The following is a 20,915-nucleotide window of genomic DNA, read 5'->3' on the forward strand; positions in this document are numbered from 1 at the left end:
AGTGGTTCCTGTGGTACTCTGTGTTTAAACCAGTGGTTCCTGTGGTACTCTGTGTGTTTAAACCAGTGGTTCCCAACCTTAGGGTCAATTCAAATGGGGTCACCCAATTTCTTAGTTCTTTTCTTTTTAAACACCACACACAATATAACAATATAATATAATATATATATATAACAATACAATATAATAATCTTTTTAAACGCCACACACAATTTAAAACTATGGAAGAGGATTAGGGCCACATGTGAAAATCTTATAATCTCATTTTTAAAGTCGGAATTCTGAGATTAAAGTCAGATTACTGAGTTAGAAAGTCAGAATTTGACTTCAATCGCAGAATGGAAAACATGTCAGATGTAACTTTACAGTACTAGGCATCTCACGCGCTTAACACAAAATAGTATTACAAACTATTAACAAATTAATTTGAGCAAAAAAACAACAATGGGGTCCCAAGATTTTTGAGATGTCAAAGTGGGGTCACAAGACTAAAAAGGTTGTGAACTGGTTGAAAGTCGTTGGCCAGCTGTTGGGATGAACGACTTGGATAGCATCTGCAGCGGTGCTGGCCCCCACTCTCCTTCAGGTCCATGGGATGACTCTGCCTCCACGTGACCCCAAACCAACCCTGAAAACTGGGCGTGTCGCGCTAGTGTTGTAGTACCCCCCAAACACCACCCATATCCCCCTGACCACTACTCCACCCACGACTCTAATGCCGACTCTCTACCACCTTCCTGTCCCTAGCTGTAGCCCTTTAACCACTAAACTCACTAATAAGAGATATGGAAATTTCATATCATGATTATAGTGACCAAAATTAGAATTATCACAGTCACCAAGGCCTGCACGCGCCTGGGAGACTGTTGCTAACTTTGGTTGATAATGGACCTTATTTACGGTGTTTTTCAAAGTGTTGTAATCATGGTAACACGGTTTTCATAGGCGATTATAGACCTTCCAAACAGGGGTTGCACCACCCAGTAGTCAATATTACTCCGGTAGGGGGGTTTAAAGAAATTTTGTAAATTTTAAAATAAAATGCATTAATCTGGGGCACTCTGAGAGCAAAATGAAGAGGCTAGTAGATATGAAGAACTACACACATCACATTAATATCCTCTTCACTATGCTGTGGCTTTACAGTGATGAAAAAATAATTGTCTCCTTATATAGCCTATTCTATCTGCACGATAGTGTTTCCCAACCACTGAACCGTGGCCCACTGGTGGGCCTCAGAGCACCATGTAGTGGGCTCCTAAAGCAGGTGTTTGCAGTCAACTACTTGAAATTAATATGTGGCAGTCAAAATCTATTTGTGGTGCTCAAAATCTATTGTGGTGTATCTCCACAAATAGATAACTGTATAGGAGACACTGAATGCTATAGTAGGATATGACAACACATTCTCCAACAACATATCACAATATGCTGAATGACACCTACAGTAGATGCAACTTTACCCAAGCTGCAGTCAGGTGATGTCTCGATCTGTTCTCACACTACTGTCGAACTGAGAACAATGTTGCTGCTGCTGCCGGCTGCTGCTGAGGTGACCGGCATGGTGTTATTGTTGCAGTCATGTTTCTCTGTATCAGTCCTAGTTTTCTTAGAGAAGAATCGGTCGAGAGTTTGGTTCACCCTTTTAGCCATGTTAAATATCTCTGTCTCGTCTGTCTCGGTATGTTTCCTTTGTTGACACGCTGTTGCTGACGTCTGACGCAAGCACGTAGTAGCACGTAGCACCACGACCAGCGCGCATCACGTGAGCTGAGTTGAGAGGTCAAGTACAGATTTATTTTCTTCAGAAACACAATGAATCGAGAAATTGCATTGAATAATGTCGAATACAACGACATATAGATATGTACAACACATGATATATATAATATATTCGATTAGATTTGGTTTAAATCGTTTATGTGGCAGTGGTGGCCCAACGGTTAGAGAAGCGAGCTTGTGACCAGAAGGTCGTCGGTTCAATACCTGGGACCGGCAGGATAAATCTGGGTGGGGAAAGTGAAAAGGCAGCGCTTGCCCCTCCCTCATTACCACCACTGAGGTGCCCTTGAGCAAGGCCCTTATCCCCAACCGCTCCAGTGGAGCTGCTCAGTGGCCAACAGATCAGACTGTGGTTGTACTGGTCAGCTTCCAAGTCTGAATGTGTGTGTGAATGTGAACAGGGCGTGCTCTCAGTGAGACTCCCCCTGTATAAATAAAAGGTAAAAAAAAAAAAAAAAAATCTGGCCACTAGGGGTTGCACGTGCAGCCAGTGCACCAACGTATAATCGCCCATGACGCTTTTAATGATTATGAACATTTGAAACGGTACGGTTACCGTCAGGAGTTTGATCACAGTTTATGATTAAACCGGTTATCGTTTCATCCCTACTCACTAAACGTCTATGACTGACTAGTGACTTTTCCACCTTATGACCCTGGCGGGACCTCTAGCTGGCCCTGCGCAGTGGGAAAAACACTAGGCCAAAGTAGGTTGACAGTTTGTGATTTTTTATTTTATTTTGCACGTTCAATGTGTTAACAAATCCAACATACAAGTCAGCGTTAGTGGAATCAGCATGGAGTCAGTAGCGTTATGCAGGTGCAACACAGTTCTTTATTTGCATTCCCCCTAGAAACACGGAGCAGAGAGGCTAATCAGCTGAGACCAATTAGGAAATAACAGTGAAAGAGAGGCATGGAAGGAGTGTGCTTGCATTGAACACAGATGTGTGTAGTCCACCACACGGTCACCCCACCACACAGTCACCCCACTACACTAACCACACGGTCACCCCACCACACGGTCACCCCACCAACCTAACAGGCTTCAATTAGGCTTTGATTATGAAAGTTGGATGGATTTTGAATACATTTGAATATATTTGTCCAGGTTTTCAAAGTGGGAGGCGGACCTCCCCAGGGGGGCTCCAAGCAGTTTCAGGGGAGGGAGGCTCAGTGAATGGAAGTGGAAAAATATTAGATTAGTTATTAAAAGGAGATCACATAGACTAGCCTACATTTGTGTGATTTGGTTAAAGAGATAGTTCAGAGATATAATAGTTTGGGGGAATTTGTCCCAGAGTCAGAAACTAAGAAATGCCATCAGAAAGGGACTTTTCTATGTATTTGGTACAGTCTGAACTAAGTACGTTAAACGGCAATATCAGGCTATCTTGGTTCAATTGCTGAGTATCTATGGGATCATACAACAACATCATGATCCCAGAGGCATCCAGGAATTGAGTGAGGGAGGCTCCTTTTTCCAGGCTTTGTCTTGGGGGAGGCCCACAGTCTCAGACTTTGAAACGCCCTGGTGTAGAGTATATGAGCTGTGGGAAGGAAGAACATTGTCATTGTCACCGCCATTTGGTAAGGTCATTTTTATCCATTTGAATACAATTTCACAATTTACAAGTTTTCAAAAAGTAGCAAAACAGAGCGGGGGGGATGGCTTAAAAAAAAGAAAAAGAAGACAAGTGCCACACACACACAAAGGGGGTTAGGGTTAGACAAGTGACACACACACACACACACACACACACACACACACAAAGGGGGGGGGGGAATGCCACACTCACAAAGGGGGGGGGGGGGGGGGATTGTCAGCAGTCACAAAAAGCCACTGTTCAAAGTGCAGGACTTGAGAATGATGTACTACTTTATTTATAATGAAGAGATAATTTGTTTACTGCATCCCTGAAGTTGCTTTGACAACACAAACACACATCAAGACTACGACCAATGCTATTAATGCTGTATGCTACCAGTTACCATATTCTGACCAAGAGATTATTCACTGCATTTTGGTGGCAATGATTCACTTCCCTTTCCAGGGCCGGATCTACCATGTGGGGCCCCTGGGCATCTTCAGTGCCCAGGGGCCCCTGGGGTGCTAATCTGACCTTGGTCATTTAAAGTTGATTTTAAATTCAGTCATCTTGGAGGTGGGCATTCCAACAAGATGTCATCCTGTCCTGCTGACAACATGAAGGGGACGCAACGTGACGACACTAGAGACCAGTGTGGGGCAAGTTACTCAGGAATTGTAATTAGTTACTTATTACTCCTTTAAAAAGTAATACAATTACTTAACTTCAGATTCAGTTTCACTTTTATTGCCACAGTAAGTAATCAGATTACAAACGAGGAATTTGACTTAGTGTATCACTTGGTATCAGAAGTAATTAGTTATGTTACTCGTTACTTTACTATTACTTTTGCTGCCCACCGCCCTTCCGACAAAGAGAGGTACAACCTGTTTAGAACGGAATCCTCTTTACTAAGTAACCTTACAGGAGGAGTCAACAATCAGCCAAACTGCACTTTGTGTTGATTTGTTCACGTTGTGGCAACACAGTAGTCTCTCATAGCCAGCTCTATCTGCACACTTTGATTTAGCTCTGTGCCAGCGCTGGAGAAAGCAGTAACTTGAGAAAATAGTAACTTGAAGTTACTTGGATTAGTAACTGTAATATAACAGGCATCTCGCGTGCTCGATTCCTAGGCTCGCCCGCTGTGCGGGCTCGCCCACTGGGTGGGCCCGCTACCTCAGCCTCGCCCGTCCTGCAGCTCTATTTCGCTGCTCGGCCGCTGTGTGGCCTTGCCTGCCTCCCTCAGCCTCCTCAGACTCTCCAGTGATCCTCAGACTGATGACATCACTGATGATGGGACTAATGTCGTCAGTGGTTTTTGACATCACTGATTATGTCAGTGGTTTAAGACATCACTGATGATGTCATCAGTAGGACTGATGTCATCAGTGGTTTATGACATCACTGTGATGATGTCACAGTGGGACTTATGAGTTGCTACAGTAGCACCTCCATTTTGTCCATCTGAAAACAAGTAAAACTGTGAGTGTTTGATAGCATTCCACAACATACAGTAGTATCCTTTGTAAGATACGCCACCTGCAAAGCCATCTTGTTCAACACTTCCTGAATCCCAGCGTTTGCCTCTAAAGAGAGACAAAGATATTGAATACAAACAGATCAAAGCAGAACACTGCAGTCCAGATACACCAAGATTGCATTGTGAGGCAATTTGCTCTGGTCTTTAGGTCAGTTGCTTGGAGAGTTTCCATCTTGTTCACTAAGAAATTCATTTAAATCAAGTCAATAAAAATAGCACTGCGCAAGTAAATAGTCCCTTGCAATCAATTGCAAGCGTGAATACCGTGGTCCAGCTATATATACCGCTATATATATACAGCTATATATACCATGCTATATATACCGTTATATATAATACAGCTATATATAATACAGCTATATATAATACAGCTATACAGTATATACCGTGGTCCAGCTATATATACCGCTATATATACAGCTATATATATACAGCTATATATACCATGCTATATATACCGCTATATATACAGCTATATATATACCGCTATATATAATACAGCTATATATAATACAGCTATATATACCATGGTCCAGCTATAATCCACTGAGGCTGGCACCGTTGTAAAGCCCCTTAGCTTTAGAATTGGCGCTTGGCCTGAGGGTCGAGAAGAGACAACTTGCTTTCCTGACTAACTGTGAACGATGCTTGCGTCTTGCAGCCAATGATATCAGCCGATCTGAATGGAAATCTGTTTGACATCACCTTTCATTGGATCTTATAATGTGCTACAATCATTTTGGGCAGCTGTCGTGACGTCTCAGTAAATTGGGCCTATGTGGACAACATCATATTTAGACTACAGTACAGATCATTTGCATATCATGTCCATGACAAGCATGGTACATCAGAACGGCAATATGGTCCCGCCCCCTTTTAGGGGGAAAACACAAGCCACTTGCTAAGTCGCTATTGACTTCAATGTAAAAGCGGTATAAAAGAAATGGATAGGGGGGGAAAATGAGTTTAGTTTATAAATGACCCAAAGAGACCATGACATGACAATATATTACAACTCGGCCGGCCATAGAATGAGCAAGATACATCGAAAATAGTCATTTGATCCATCATTCTTAAGTCATGTGACTCATGTCCATTCTGTGTCTTGACCTAGTTACAGAGCACACTGTCCACCTGTCTGCAGTCTCCATTTGAAGTTGGCAACTTATGGTTTAAACATACAAGTTGAGATTTTTTATGGAAACATACGTTGTGTGACTACTGTCACTAATTCGGCATACACATACTTCAATAAGAAGCACACATTCCAAGTATATTCAAATGTTTCGCCGGTGATTCTCACACACAGTCAAATGGAGGGCGGTAGTTTAGCATCAGAGTGAACCGCTTCCAAACAGGAGATTTGACATTCACAAAGTGCTTCTTGGGAGATAATATGTATCCTACCGAATTGGAGAGTGGCATCTAACAATTCGTAAGGTTTGTAATCTGGCGGCATTTAATTTTCCGATAGGCCAGGTTTCTGAATGGAGTTTGGTGTGGATGCCTCTCCACATAAGGAAAGGGGGCAAGCTAACGTTTAGCTGATCTCTTGGTAGTTTTAGCAAAAATAGCGACAGGATTTGACTGTCAGGGGAGGGGGAAGAAGCTTTGAAGCAAGCTAATATTATGTGGCTAGTTAGTATTTGCCTTATATGAACGCTGTATCCAGCCCACTGATGGGGTTCCACCAGGTTACATGCATTGATATGAGCATTGTCAACCCTACTCTATTAAAAGAAAATATTGCAGATCAGTCTTTTTATTATTATTATTGTTGTTAGTGAAACCAACAACAGAGCAACTCGTCGGCATATCAATAGAGGCAAAGTGAACGTCACTTTCTGCTTTCCTCCCTGTACCAGTGCTGGAAAAAATATGAATGGCGGTGAACGGAGAATAACATTACTTTTTTGATCCCGTTTGAATTGTGCCACGGGGTGCCAACGCTAATTTTGTCAATTTAAAACATAACATTGCATGTCAAGAAAGTCGCAGTTTGTCACCAAACTGTTGCACTAGAAGTTATAAATCAGAAAGACTACATACAGTACACTGTCGCCTAAGTGACGTCACTTTCTCTACCGGCAAAGCTGAAGACCGGCGAGATGCCACAAGCTTTCATGAGCTATGTAGTTTTTATACGAAACTAACCCCTACGTTTGAGTTTGACGACAAACTGCGTCTTTCTTGACGTGCAAAGTTATGTTTTAAATTGACAAAATTAGCGTTGGCACCCGGTGGCACAATTCAAACAGGATCAAAAAAGTAACGTTATTCTCCGTTCACTGCCATTCATATTTTGGTACAGGGAGAAAGCAGGAAGTGATGTTTCACTTTGGCTCTCTATATTAATTTAAACCATTTTAAATAGTTTGCTTGAAGTGTTTTAAAATGGCACATGCATGAGAGTGAACTACAAAATGACGTATTGCCGATCTGATGTATGGAGGCTTTCTGTTTTGACCAGCACTATTAGGTAGCTTTCCACTCATGGCACATGATTAGCGTGGTTAGCCATGCTATTATCTTACTGATGTTAGCCATGCTATTATCTTACTGATGTTAGCCATGCTATTGTCTTACTGATGATAGTCATTTTGGTGATATAGCGCTCTTCCTTACGCCAGTGCTTCTTTGTGAATTTGGGCCTCAGAGTTTTATGTTACCAACGTGTTTTTCTTCATTTGTTTAGACATGCAGTGAGTCGTATGCTATATGATGGTGGAGTGGGGGCTGGAGCGCGTGATCTTTCTGATCCTAATATGAATTCTGTTTAGACTCATCTCATCAAACACCACGCCACGCTGTTCACTGAGACAAATTCAAATGGGTAACAGTCTGTAAATGCAAATTTGTGTTGGTACGTTCCAGTACCGTACATATGTTCAAGTCAGTAATGATTCATTCCAAAAAGTCTCATCATTGTTTGTTTGTTTGTTCAGTCCGGTGGTCATCTGAAGGTCCTTTGAGTTGATACGGGGTTGAGGTGTGCTTTCACTTGTATCACAGAGCCGTGGGTTTCTTTTCCATCTTCATTCAAGTCTTATGTTAATAACGGCCTATAGAGTCAGGACGGCTTTGTAGGATAAGACCACCAACTCTGCCATTTTGAAGAAAAGTAATAATCCATGATATTTTCAAATAAATAAATATCTTCCTACTCTCGATTGCCAATAGATATAACACAATAATGAGCTTATTTGTTGTTTTAAACACTCGATATCTGGTAGGTCTTTCCTCGGAAAAATCCTCTGGCACACAGGAAGTGATGCATTTTATTATGTGTCCGGTTTGTTTGGAATAAATATAGGAAGTGGATAGTTAGCATGAGCCGCCTATAGCAACTGAAACATGATGAACAGTGCAGGCAGTACAGTACAGTACTGGGCTGTTCTGGGAGGTGTAGTGCAAAAACACCACAGCAATGACCCTTTAGCACCAACAAATGGTGCCAAAAAAGGGGGGCATCGCGGATGATCACTTATAGATTGCCAAAGTCACGCCCACTTCTGGCTTACTGTAGGCATACAAACCAAGGGGTTTCATTAGCCATTCTTCTTTCCAGAGACATTTCCTAAAATGCTTATACAAATAGATTTACTCAGTCAAACCAAGTGATTCCGCTATATTTAGAAATAGAATCAGGAGAGACCATACAACATTTCACTCGAACCAAAACTCAAAAACTTTTTTTTTTGGACCGAGTGAAATGTTCTGTTCTCTCCTGATTCTAAATATAGCAGAATCGCTTAGTTTGACCAAGCAAAACTATTTTTAGAAGCATTTTACGAAATGTCCATGGATAAAAGAATGGCGGGTGAAATCCGTTGGTTCGTATGCCTAAACCGGAAGTGGGCGTGATTTTGGCTCTATTCTCTATTAGCCTTTTTGGGAAGTAGTTCTTTAATACTCGTCCAGGTTGTGCCACTTGGCGATCTGCCGACTGGGGTTGTCGCAGACCTCCCTCCAGTGGCTGATGCCCATGGGCGCAGGGCTCTGTCCGCCCAGCAGGAGACGCCCCAGCACCTGGTTCTTGGCGGTCCGGTCGAAGTCCACCACCAGGAACTCCACCGATACATCGGCCAGCAGCTCCCCCGCCACCTCCAGGACGAAGGACTGGTTGAACACTGGGCTCAGCGTACATCTCTTCACCTGCGTTCTCTTCTTAGCGATGCGCTTACGGCCATAATACACATTCACCTTCACATATGGGTCTGAGGAAGCAAAGAGTGCACAGTGTGAGTGTGAGTGTGTGTGTGTGTGTGTGTGTGTGTGTGTGTGTGAAGACACAAGAAGGACACAAGCCTGGCGGACGGTTACGTGGTCAGACCCACCGTCAACGTCACTACTCCCCCGCCTGCTTCCGCAGCACAAAAATCCATTTATCCAATCAAACATTACCAGGAAGCTGGAGATTTCAACCTGATTTTGTTGTATCAAAACCCAATGGGTGATGTCACGCTCATATCGTCCAGATAATATATACCGTCAATGGTTCCTACCCAACAGAGCTACTGCGCAGAATCCGCTTCCTAAATCTTGGGTATTTTGGCCTCACGAGAGCATATGAGAGAAGGTGGAGGTTCTCCGTATTGATTGATCTCAGTGGCCACTGGTCCCAACATGTTTCAGTTGGCCTTTTAAAGGATAAATCCACCCTGGGATACTCTGATATCATCAATGGAGGTTCAGTTTAAGGGGGGACTAACCCCCTAGATATGTATTAGAACAGTGATTTGAAAATACCTATGGAAAAAACCAAGAAATGACATATACTCTTGTCTATACTAGACTCTTTGGCTGTGTTAAGTCAAGATTTTTTTTCGGAAATCGACGCCATTACAGTTTGCCTACTGCCTCAAAAATAATTTATTTGAAAGGGGCGATATCTTTATAAATATCAACAACTAGCCAACGCTGGTGGCCTGTATGGAAACAGAAAATCCTGAAATGGTTGATAGTTATATCAATTTGGCCATTCAGTGGCGAACTAGAAATTTAATTATTTTTGTCCCATTTTGTCCCATGTGTGTGTGCGTGGCTTGTCTAAACTTACGTTAAGAGCCTCGCTGCTCGCAGCACACAGCACACAGTGAGGACAAACCTCTCGCTCTGGGGTAACACAATGCGAGATTTCTCCACGTAATTCCCTCGTCTAACTAGAGATAAACCGCGCAATGAAATCCGTTTTAAAATTTGCGTTTTGGGGCTTTTCGTGATTCTTGTTGAAAGTTACAACACCTCTGATTTTTCCTCTCAGGGCGCAGGAGGCAGCGCAGAGCTCTTCTCCTCCTCACACTGTTCCCATGCGAATCCCCCCGAGCAGCACACACACACAGACAGAGCCAGTCGCTCTGCTCTGCTGACTTGATTTCCAGAAAAGTTGGCGTTGCTTGTACACAGTGATGATATTATATTAGCCGATATGTTTAGAGAAGCTTTGTCACATTGTCACGTCGTAGTATAGCGTTATATTTTACATGTCCGCTAAACTGCGACGAGATTTGTTTGCTGAAATGTCAGACTGTTGAAAGCCCCCGCCTCTCACTGCTGCTGTGTGCTGCTGCCGCGCGCCCCCGCGGGTGCATGAGAGAGCAGACTGGCCGAGAGAAAGTGCTTCCAAGTCGGACTGATAGCCGCGGAAATGTCAGACTGTGCTCTCTGTGCTCGGTACGTGCACATCATGAAGCGCTCGGCGGCTTGCCTGCTGAAAAAGCCGCTTTGATGCTACATCTTGATAGGCTGTCTTGCTCTATTTCCGTGTCTGATTGGTCCATTTACCTCGCGCCCCCTGCCGCTGGAACCGCCCACAGCGTTTCACGCTGCTGCTGCTGCTGCTGCTGCTGCTGCTGCTGCGCGCGCGCCCGGAGCTTGGTGCTAGTGCATGAGGTTACAGTACGACTCTCTCCCGCCCGCTCCCGCCTGGCTGGGCTGGAGACAGTGCTTCCAACTCGGACTGATAATATAAACATCATCATTCGAGCTTATCCAGGTAAGATATTAATAAAGTAGTGACACATTCAGCGGGAAACTAACTATAATTAAGACATGTGCCAACTTTGACGACGTTTGGTTCAGTATTTTAAGAGCAAACTTCAATAAGAATAGGCTTGGAGTTCTGAGGAGCCGAAAGGGTACAGGGGGGGGGGGGGGGTAGGGGAGTAATTATCTTGAAATCCCATAGTCTTTGGGGACAACCTGACGTCAGGTTGTACCAAATCTCCCATTCATTTGAGAAAAAAAAAAAAGCAGTGTTCGACCTTTAGAGGGCGCTTATGCCAGATATGCTGCTGAAAAATGATACAAATGGTCAAATGGCAACAGTTTGGTGTCAAATGTGGAAATTTTGACCAGAATTCTTCACACATCACCCCCAAAGTCATATATATTGGTTAAAAGCTGAAAAAAAGTGTTTTGGAGGTTAGTTACACTTTAAGAAGTGATTTTGTGACGAGTGCAGTAGCCTTTCCCACATTCCCACATCATGCTCTCCCACTCTTCACCCCCCATCCTCTCCCTGCTTGCGCCGCCGAAATTGGACACTGCACTTTCTCATGTCCAAAGCAGTGCACACACCAAGTTTGAAGTTGAGAGATAAGCCACTTTTTGTGTTGCCACTGGTGGCCACTATGACTATGTGTGTGTCAGAATTCGGCACTGCACTCTGTCGGGTTCCCAGCAGCGCCCCCGCCAAGTTTGAAGTCGATCAGTTGAATGGTTCTCGAGATATGTGCGCGTGTGTGTGTGTGTGTGTGTGAAACTCACTCCCTGACAGGCCGGTGAGGTCAATGCTGGGCAGGTGTTTGGCCTTCATCACCAGCAGGTGGAGCCGCTGAGTCTGGGGCTGATAGGACAGAGAAACCAGCAACTCCCCTCTGCTCACATTCTGTAATACACAACCACACACTTGTTATACTGTACAACCACACACTGTTACACAACCACACACACAAGCACACACTGCACAACCACAGCAGGAGTATGGAAATAGTCAACGTGTTATACTGGAGACGCTGTCTGGACACTTGAGCAAGTCCACAAGTTACGTTAACGTTAGTGTTGCGCCTTGTAAAACTGCATTTCTGTCAGCGGAACAGCGATCATAAATGCAGTATGGATTATACCTATTATACCGAACATGTATTGGAAACATTGCGTCTACGTATTTGGTAAGTCTGCTTGTTTGTCTGAGAGTGCTGCTTGGTTAGCTTGGTAGCTAAACATTAGCTGGTGCCCCACCATAACGTTGCTAATGCTAACTACTTATTTCCAATGAAACACAAACAAACTGAATGTGAGAGTGGTAGGCGAATGTTACTTTTTTGAAATACGGTATGGCTGTTTGGCAGAGGGAGAAGAGGTAACCTGGCGTCACCAGGCTCTCTCTGTATGCGTTACTGAAGCAGGAAGACAGAATAAGACCTGCCCCCATCTGGTGGCCTGTGCTGCAGTGTTTTCGTTCCCCCACAGAAATGCAACAGTAGGCAGTCACTACGAGTTGGAGAAAAAACAAGAAGCATGGACATACCAAACGAAGTGTCTGTTTTTAGCTAACGCTAGTTACTCGTGTCGCCCATGTTTTCTTTAATGGAACGCAAGAATTGAGCGGAATATTTTTCCTGGACCACAGCACGGTCTTCCGCCGATAGCCGGAAAACTCGGAGCGACATTTTTCCATCCAGGCTAGAGAAGAGGAGAGCAATGAACTGATCTCTTTTTCAGTTCTCAGCTTTTTATTTTTTATTTTTGGTGATTGTTTTACACTAAATCTGACAGGTTTAGTTCAATAATTCCTTAAAGGGCCCATATTTTGCTAATATAATGTATTATTATTTTATTGTTGGCCTCCAGTAGAGTAACTTATTGCATCATTCATAGTTGAAAAAACTCAGTTTATCTTGTACTGGCTCTCACTGCCCCCTTCAGTTCACCCTCTTTCTGAAACGCTCTGTTTTAGGTCCTGTCCCTGAACCCCCACCCTCCGGAAAATACTCCAGGAGGGCAGCGCGAGGAGTTTTTGTGTTTGGCCACGGTACGTGATGCCCTGCTCGGCCAGCCGCCGAAGGAAATGTCCCAGCACAGCCCGGGCCGAGCGGAGCTGTAGATAGCTAGGGGGATGTTGATATATCAATTGATAGCCTTGCTTGTTATGCCCAAGTCACATTTGTTATCGATGGTCAAATTCGTTTTGACAATCCCTTGCTCATTTATATAATTGTTTTACAGCTCCCCGCCCTGCCCGGGGAGCTTCACACTATTGTCGTCACATTCAAGCCACAACACAACAGCTAATGTAGCTTACATCCTGGCTCACTTCCAAGTCGTCTCCTTGTTTTGTGTGAAAGTGAAAGGCAGATACGGCCGAGACGAGTGAAAATTAGCAGCGCTACTGTCGGTCGGTAGTGTACATGTCCTCGGCAGTGTACTGGAGCAATGTCAACACAGGGAAGGGTGGGGGCTAGGGCGTGCGTGCGCTGTGCGCTGGCCGGCGGCAACACTTTGCCAGGGTAACAAGTCCTACCTGACGTCACCAGAACTATGGTTCTCGCACAAAATCGGCACAAATCCATGTCGTCTCGTCTACGAGAGTTCATGGGCGGGAGGGGGGGTTCATGGGAGTAACATTAAAACACCTTCACCTATTTATTTGAAGCTTAGCCCATGTTTAATATGACCATCCAAGATTGTAACAACATATATATGATACAAAATTAAGAAATGCATAATAGGGCCCCTTTAAAGAATTGTGAGTTTTGTTTTTTTGGTGATTGTTTTACACTAAATCTGACAGGTTTAGTTAAATAATTCCCTAAAGAATTGTGAGTATCTATTTTTCTTCTTATCAATGCCCACAGCTCCAGGCAATGGAATGCTACAATTACTTTACTGAAAAACACACACCAAATAGCAGGTCAAACCAGATCTCTATACTGTAGCCTATGTTTTTTTTTTATCTAGTACTAAGTACTATTCACACTGGTTTAAATAAACAATTTGATACCATTTCCAATCTTTGCTGAGCAAGAATTTTGTGCAAAATGAATTAAATGCAGGTTTGATGCAGGTCCCATATACACGCGGGGTCTGGCTACATATTTTGGTAAATGAACGCCCGGGCTATTAATTGAAGTTTTACGGCAGGATACCTTTAACTCCAATTGTTTCCACCCAGTTTAAACAACGAAAGCTACAGAAAGTCTCTACGGGGCGTGGCTCATATTCAAGTGAGTGCTGTAATGTAAGCTTTCTCGCCCCTCTCTCTCCTCCATGATAATATAAGCTCTCTTGCCCCTCCATCTCTCTCCTCCATGATGTAATGTAAGCTCTCTCGCCCCCCCTCTCTCTCTGCTTCCTGCTGATGCAGATAAATGTCTTCCTGCTGCATCTCCTAATGTTCATACAATCAATACACACACACACACACACACACACCCTGCTCACTGACGATGTTACTGTGTGTGTGTGTGTGTGTGTGTGTGTGTGTGTGTGTGTGTGTGTCAGTGGCGGCTGGTGAGCTTGGCAATAGGGGAGGACCTTCAGTCGCCGCCGAAAATTTTGGGGCTTTTTTTTTTTCTCTTTTGCAGTTTGAAGACAGATTTTAACAACATACAAACAAAACAAAACAAACAAGCTCAGACACAGCTGGAAAACAAAGCAAAGCATACTATTGATTGACAATTATAATATGGTGCTACCACCCATATAAGGGTGCTTACATGCTTATAAAAGCATATGGGTTCCCATACAAGGGGCCAAGACAAACCAGCTGAGCAAGTCACCCACCGCCCCTAACCTCATCAAGGTAGGCCAGAAACGGGTCCCAAATATGTCACTCCTATACCCTAATGTAATCTCAATAGCAGCACCAGTCTCCTTCAAGGAAACAAGATCAATAGCAATTATTAGGCTACAGACCGCTTTATAGATCCACACTGTTACAGCAGGCAACATCAAACTTAATTTCAGTTTAATTCAATCACACAATCCTAAAACTTGGGTGCTGGCTGGCTTGACAGATTCCTCAACTGCAATAACTTTTCTGGCAGAAGATGTAGCCCAGGCCAGTGTTTCTCGAACTTGTTCATGTTAAGGAGCCCTAAACTGACACAAATTACACCACACACCCCCATATAGATAAGATTTTGTTCCAGGGTCCCCCATCTGATAAGAGTTTTGCTTTTAGATGTTTTATCACAGACATTATATGAAACCCATGACCAAAATAGTCATACATTCTGTGATTGTGTTACTTATGTATGGAATTATAGTGAAAATAGATTAATCCCCACTTTGAAAACCACTAGCTTAGGCTACAACTGTTGCAAGAAGGTGAATTTTCACACATTTTCAATGCTGATTGAGGACAAATAAGATGGATTGTCATCTGGTGCATTTTAACATTAGGCGCACCCAGGAGAAAGAGAGTTGAAGTGGGAATAATTTCTGGCTGAGCAATGTAATGCACCTCAAAATAAAGTAAGATATTTAGGCTACAGTTAGTCTGTCAATAAAAGGTTTGATGGATGAACAAATCAATCAAAAACACTTCACTACGTCCAACATAGGCTACAAGTTTCGTTTCATTCCATTGCATGGAAGGGGCGAGTTGCGTGCTGCCAAATTCAGTTTAAAAATGTGCGAGTTTAAGATCGCCATTTTATTAGGAAATGGCGGGCTATTCAGCATAAAACAATATAATACGAAAAAGTAGCGCTGCTTGGTGGACGCCGAATTTAGTAGAAGACCCGGATAACTCGAACTTAATTGACTTACTTACATATCCATGCTGTCTGTAGCCGGTGCGAGTGCAGCCGATGAGGTTAAAGTATCCTAGTGTTTGCTTCTGAGCCTCCGTGTACCACGCTGCCCTCTCTAAACTCGTTGTAGAAAGTCGTGTTGAGGCGCTCGCGTAATACGATGCAACAACTGTCTGGCTTGTGAGCTAACTTACTGCTTGATAATAAAAAACATAGGAAAAGAGAAAGGGGAAAGTATAGGTTCTACTGTCTGTAAATCTATCTATTAGCCTGTCAGGTTGTCACAGCAAAGTGGAGGTCTTAATTTCCTACTGACAATGGAGCTGGATTCAACAAGATTTTCAGAAGTATTCAGCATTGGACAATACAATGTCAATCTTAGCAATCTATCCAATCAACAACCAATTTGGTTGAATAAATTAATTGATTGGTATTGATTGGTAAGGGCGGGTCCCTGTCCAGCTCAATCTGATTGGTTGAAAAACACATCACTCTCACATCGTTCTCTGTGAATTGCAAGTGTTTTTCAACCAATCATATTTTGCATTAGATAAATTACCAAATAAATAAACGCCCACAGGGGTAATGTTTTTTTACCTACCCCCTGCAGGCCGGGGGCAGGGCCAGAGTGACTCCTGTCTGCATGGAGCTCTCAATTTCCATCAGTGCCCTACAGGTCACTGTTATTGAAGCATTTTAAGAATATAATGGATGAAAAAATGAGCGTCTGCACATCAGAAAAAACACATTTGACTGATATTTTATTATAAAAAATATGAAAAATAAAAAATAAAAATGCTTGCTTAGTATTTTGCTGCTAAGCTCTCTGCAGTATCTATCTGATTTACTTAACTGACTAACTTCACTTCACTTAACTTATCTGAGCTCTCTGCAGTATCTATCTGACTTACTTAACTGACTAACTTCACTTCACTTAACTTATCTGAGCTCTCTGCAGTATCTATCTGACTGTATCTATCTGTATCTATTTTTTTTTTTTTTTTTTTTTTGGTTTATTGTTGTTTACTGTTGCATTTTATTCCTGTATTTTTATGCTATATTGTAATATGCTGTAAGTCGCTTTGGACAAAAGCGTCTGCTAAATGAAATAAAGTAAAGTAAAGTAAAGTAAAGTAAAGACTAACTTAACTTCACTTAACTTAACTTATCTGAGCTCTCTGCAGTATCTATTTGACTTACTTAACTGACTAATTTAACTTCACTTCACTTCACTTAAATTAGCTCTCTGCGGTATCTATCAGAAATCTTACTAATATAATTGGATATGCCTCACCTGGATATGCCTCTTGGTGATGTTCCGGCTGATATGGACTGGTCCAGTACTGGGATCCAACCCTGCCAATGGTACGGCTGCCTCCCCGATGACATCATCACGGGCGTACCTATCGAAGCTTAGAACCAGGAAGTGCAGCGTGAGCTCAGCCAATGAGCTGTAGGCTATCCCATAGAAAGTGAAGGTCTCATCGAACACCGGGTCCAAGGTCTTCCTCAGCACACGAGTCTTAGCAAAGCAGATACACATTTACTTTTAATTAAAGTATTTACCACTAAAGGCATAATGTCAACATGCAATTGCTCTCAAATAAATGCTTTCTGTATGAACCACAGACTTTTTTTAGCACATCATCATACATGTAACATATAATGTGTTTCCTATTATCCTGATTCAGTCATATCCAGTCTGACGCACATTCCACTCTTTGTGACGATCTTCATTTAAGCGAACACCAGCTAGTATTGTGGAATGACTTTAGACATGTCTAACAATCTACATGTCAAATTTCATATGAATACACGGCCATTTAAATGTCCAAATAGTTTAGGGAAGTGATTTAATGAGAGAAAGTCGTGGGAGGTGTACTTTGACTTCGTTTGAATATCGAGTATGCTAATGCCTTAACTGCTTTATTTATGTTAGCATGATGTCAGGTGACCGGCTCAGGGTTATACTCGGGCAAAGCTAAATGACCGGCGATACCGTCCTTTTCCCTATTCTGGTCAAGACAAATCTAAAGTAAATGATTAAAACGATATGTCGCTCGAAAGATAAGAAGTTATACAAGTTTGACTTTTCCACCTTTTAAACTGGTTGTAAACAGATCATGGTCGTAACAGTAGCTACGTGTAACCGCAGCTGAATGACTTGAGATAATAGCAGCAAAAGTGACCGACTTAGGAAACAGTGAAGCTACTGTTACTGTAAGAGGAGCACAAGGCACACTAAAATGATGTCTGATTAATGATAGCATATTTTGGATCAGATCATTGACATAAGTCCTTTTCATTCCTTTTATATTTACGTATTTTATTCTAAATGAAACATATCTGAAAGATAGCGTGAAAGATAGCGCGTAAGGATCCGCGAGTTCTACGGTTGAGAAGATGTAATGCCAAAGGAAAGGGCTGTTTGATGGTAACGTGAAGCTGAAGTTAATATAGTATAATATATATTATATATATATATATATATATATATATATATATATATATATATATATATATATATATATATGTATATATATTAGGGCTGTCAGCGTTTAAGCGATTAAGGGCCGAGCATGACGCGTTTTTTTTTTTATCGCGTTAATCGCATGCCGCTATTTTGTCCCTTCGTCGCACCCGTACTTGTAGTCAAGCCGTTCGGTTTCCTGTCTCCTGCTTGTGCAGGCATGGAAGAAAACGACAGCAATAACTCCAACCCCCCATTGGCCCCCACATAAATCTAACCCCCCTATGGCCCCCACATAAACCTGGTGACAAGATTGAGGAAGCTGGCTGACCTTAACACGGTGCTTCTTGTCTGGCAGGATGGTCATCTTCACATAGGGGGCGGAGCTTCCCGCCTGGCCGTCCACCGCCAGCAGCCCCCGGGCCCCCACCACCGTCACCACCAGGGCCTTCTTGAGGAAGCTGTAATCCACGGCTAGGATGAGTGTTCCCAGACTGGGGGGCGGTGCGTCGGCGCCCTCTGCTGGAGTGAAAGACGATGCGCTCTTGCTGACGTCACAGCGGTTGTCCAAGCAGCAGTAGTTGGCCCGGAGAGGCAGTGCTCTCTCTGGGCGCAGCTGGCTCAGATTGGTAGAGCTGTTGAATGAACCCACCTCAGGGTCGCCATCCACCAATCCTGCCCTCCCCCTTCCTCTCTCACCACCATGACCTAGGGTGGGGCGATATAGCAAAAATATCATATCACCATTTTTTCAGGCAGGATCACGATCCAAGATCTTATCACAATTCTTTTTCATGTTGGTTTTTAAGTAGATTTTGCTAGTCTTACAATAAGAATGAGAAGTGTCCATGTGTGTGTGTGTGTGTGTGTGTGTGTGTGTGTGTGTGTGTGTGTGTGTGTGTGTGAGAGAGTAAGTGAGCAGAATTTTGTCCGTCTACAGCTATGCTGTTTTACATGCGATCGGGCTGAAATTTTCAGGGGTTGTAAAGAGCACACGTGCAGGTGACCTGACGAAGCCAGATTTTTTAATTGAGTGATTGCCCTAATTACCTAATGATGCAATATCATCAGTGATGATGTCATCAGTGGTCATCTTTCCTGGCTGAGGCTATATACTGTAAGTTCAGTGATGATTAGCACAAGTCAATTGACTTCAGGGGTTACATCAAAATTATGTTTCTGTAATATTCTAAAAACATGTTGCTTTTTTATTGTTTACAAGAGCAATTATTGTATTTTTCATTCATTTCTGTTTATTTATAGCTCTCTTGTATGGTGCTGTTATTGTCTGTCTGACATAATTTGTACATCTTTATTGTTAATAAAGAAAAAAAAGAAAAACGTTCAGTGATGATGTCATCAGTGATGTCATAGAGCAGGCGAGGCTGCGTAGCAGTGGGCGAGCTGAGGAATCGAGCAAGCGTAGCGCACAAGATTGCTAGTATACGTATTAAAAGGGAGCAAGTGGGCAATGTTTGTTTCCATTTTTGTGCCGGTCACAGCTGTGCAACCCTAACCCTAACCCTAACCCAGCCACCGCTGTGCAACCCTAACCATAACCCGGCCACAGCTGTGCAACCCGGCCACAGCTCTGCCGTTTTACGTGCGATCGGGCTGAAACTTTCAGGGGGTGTAAAGAGCACCCATGCGGGTGAACTGATGGAGCTGGATTTTTTAATTAGGTGATTGCCCTAATTACCTAATGATGTGATGTCATCCATGATGATGTCATCAGTGATGTCATAGAACAGGTGAGGCTGCATAGCGGGCGAGCTGTTACTTTATCGCAAAATAACTGGGATGTGGAGGCTAAATGACGTCACATCCGTTTTGTTAGCGTTCCATTTGCAGAAAACTTGAGCTGGGAAGTTCACTGTTCATTGGTCAGATCCAGTCGCTAGCCAGGCTAGCCATTGTTAGCAATAACAGTTGATAACATGGCATTTCACGACATTTTGAGCATACAAACACTGCAGCAACATGTCCACACAGATAGAAGTTAGGCAGTGCTGTGTGTACAGCTGATTTAATGAGACACAAACAAAACAAAAGTGCTAAACAACATTACTACGATTATAACTACTGTTGTTGCGCGGCGCAACCATCTTGGATTTTTGAGGTCGGAGCTGCTGAGGCTCCTACGAGTTTGGAATGGGAAATACCAGCTCTGGTGACGTCACCGTCCCAACTCATGACCTTTGAAGTCATAAGATTACCAGTTCCCAGTTATAAAGGAATGCACAATTGATATATTCCCAGCATTACCGTCACCACATTTGACTCCAGAGACTCCCTTCCCAAATGGTCCCGCCCGACGCCCGACGCGAACAATCTTTTTATTGCTCAGCATATCTGGATAGATGCTGATGCCTTTCAGCATGTGAATGAACTTGTAAGGCGGGTCCATTGGAGGGTCGCAGAGCCCTGATTGGAGCTTGTAGCCGCCCGCCAGTCGGCGGTAGCGCCGCTGGCAGTAGGTCCAGAGGAAGACGGCCACGGTGACTGAGACCACCAGGACTCCCGCGCCGAGGAACCCCGCCAACACTGGAGACACCTCTGAGAAGGGGAAGAGCAGAGCAGACCTTCATATTCATGTAAAATGACTTTAAACATTGTTAGCATTTGAATTTAGTATGTCACCTTGTATGGCAACCTCAAAGGGCCGGTTGTAAATGTAACACAATATAAATGTATTGTAGCGATCCTGGGTCTGGGTGGATAAAGCGAGCACGTTGGTCCTTGGCCAAGGGGATTGTCCCTTTGGTCGGATG

The 20,915-nt window shown here is 43.3% G+C and overlaps 1 protein-coding gene across 1 annotated transcript in view; it reads right to left on the reverse strand.

Moving 5' to 3' along the window:
* Positions 1-8,820: 8,820 nt before the first annotated feature.
* The window catches only part of syt11a (synaptotagmin XIa), a gene marked incomplete at both ends in the record, with an annotated part of 14,350 nt that continues 2,255 nt past the window's right edge, over positions 8,821-20,915 (reverse strand). Inside the window, 5 exons of the mRNA XM_083646098.1 lie at positions 8,821-9,131; positions 11,683-11,803; positions 16,969-17,196; positions 18,476-18,852; positions 20,410-20,700. Of these exons, the coding sequence (XP_083502224.1) occupies positions 8,821-9,131; positions 11,683-11,803; positions 16,969-17,196; positions 18,476-18,852; positions 20,410-20,700 (1,328 nt within the window). The remainder of the gene's footprint in view (positions 9,132-11,682; positions 11,804-16,968; positions 17,197-18,475; positions 18,853-20,409; positions 20,701-20,915) is intronic.

This window comes from Poromitra crassiceps (genome assembly GCF_964638095.1).
Source record: "Poromitra crassiceps genome assembly, chromosome: 11".
Classification (NCBI taxonomy): Eukaryota; Metazoa; Chordata; class Actinopteri; order Beryciformes; family Melamphaidae; genus Poromitra; species Poromitra crassiceps.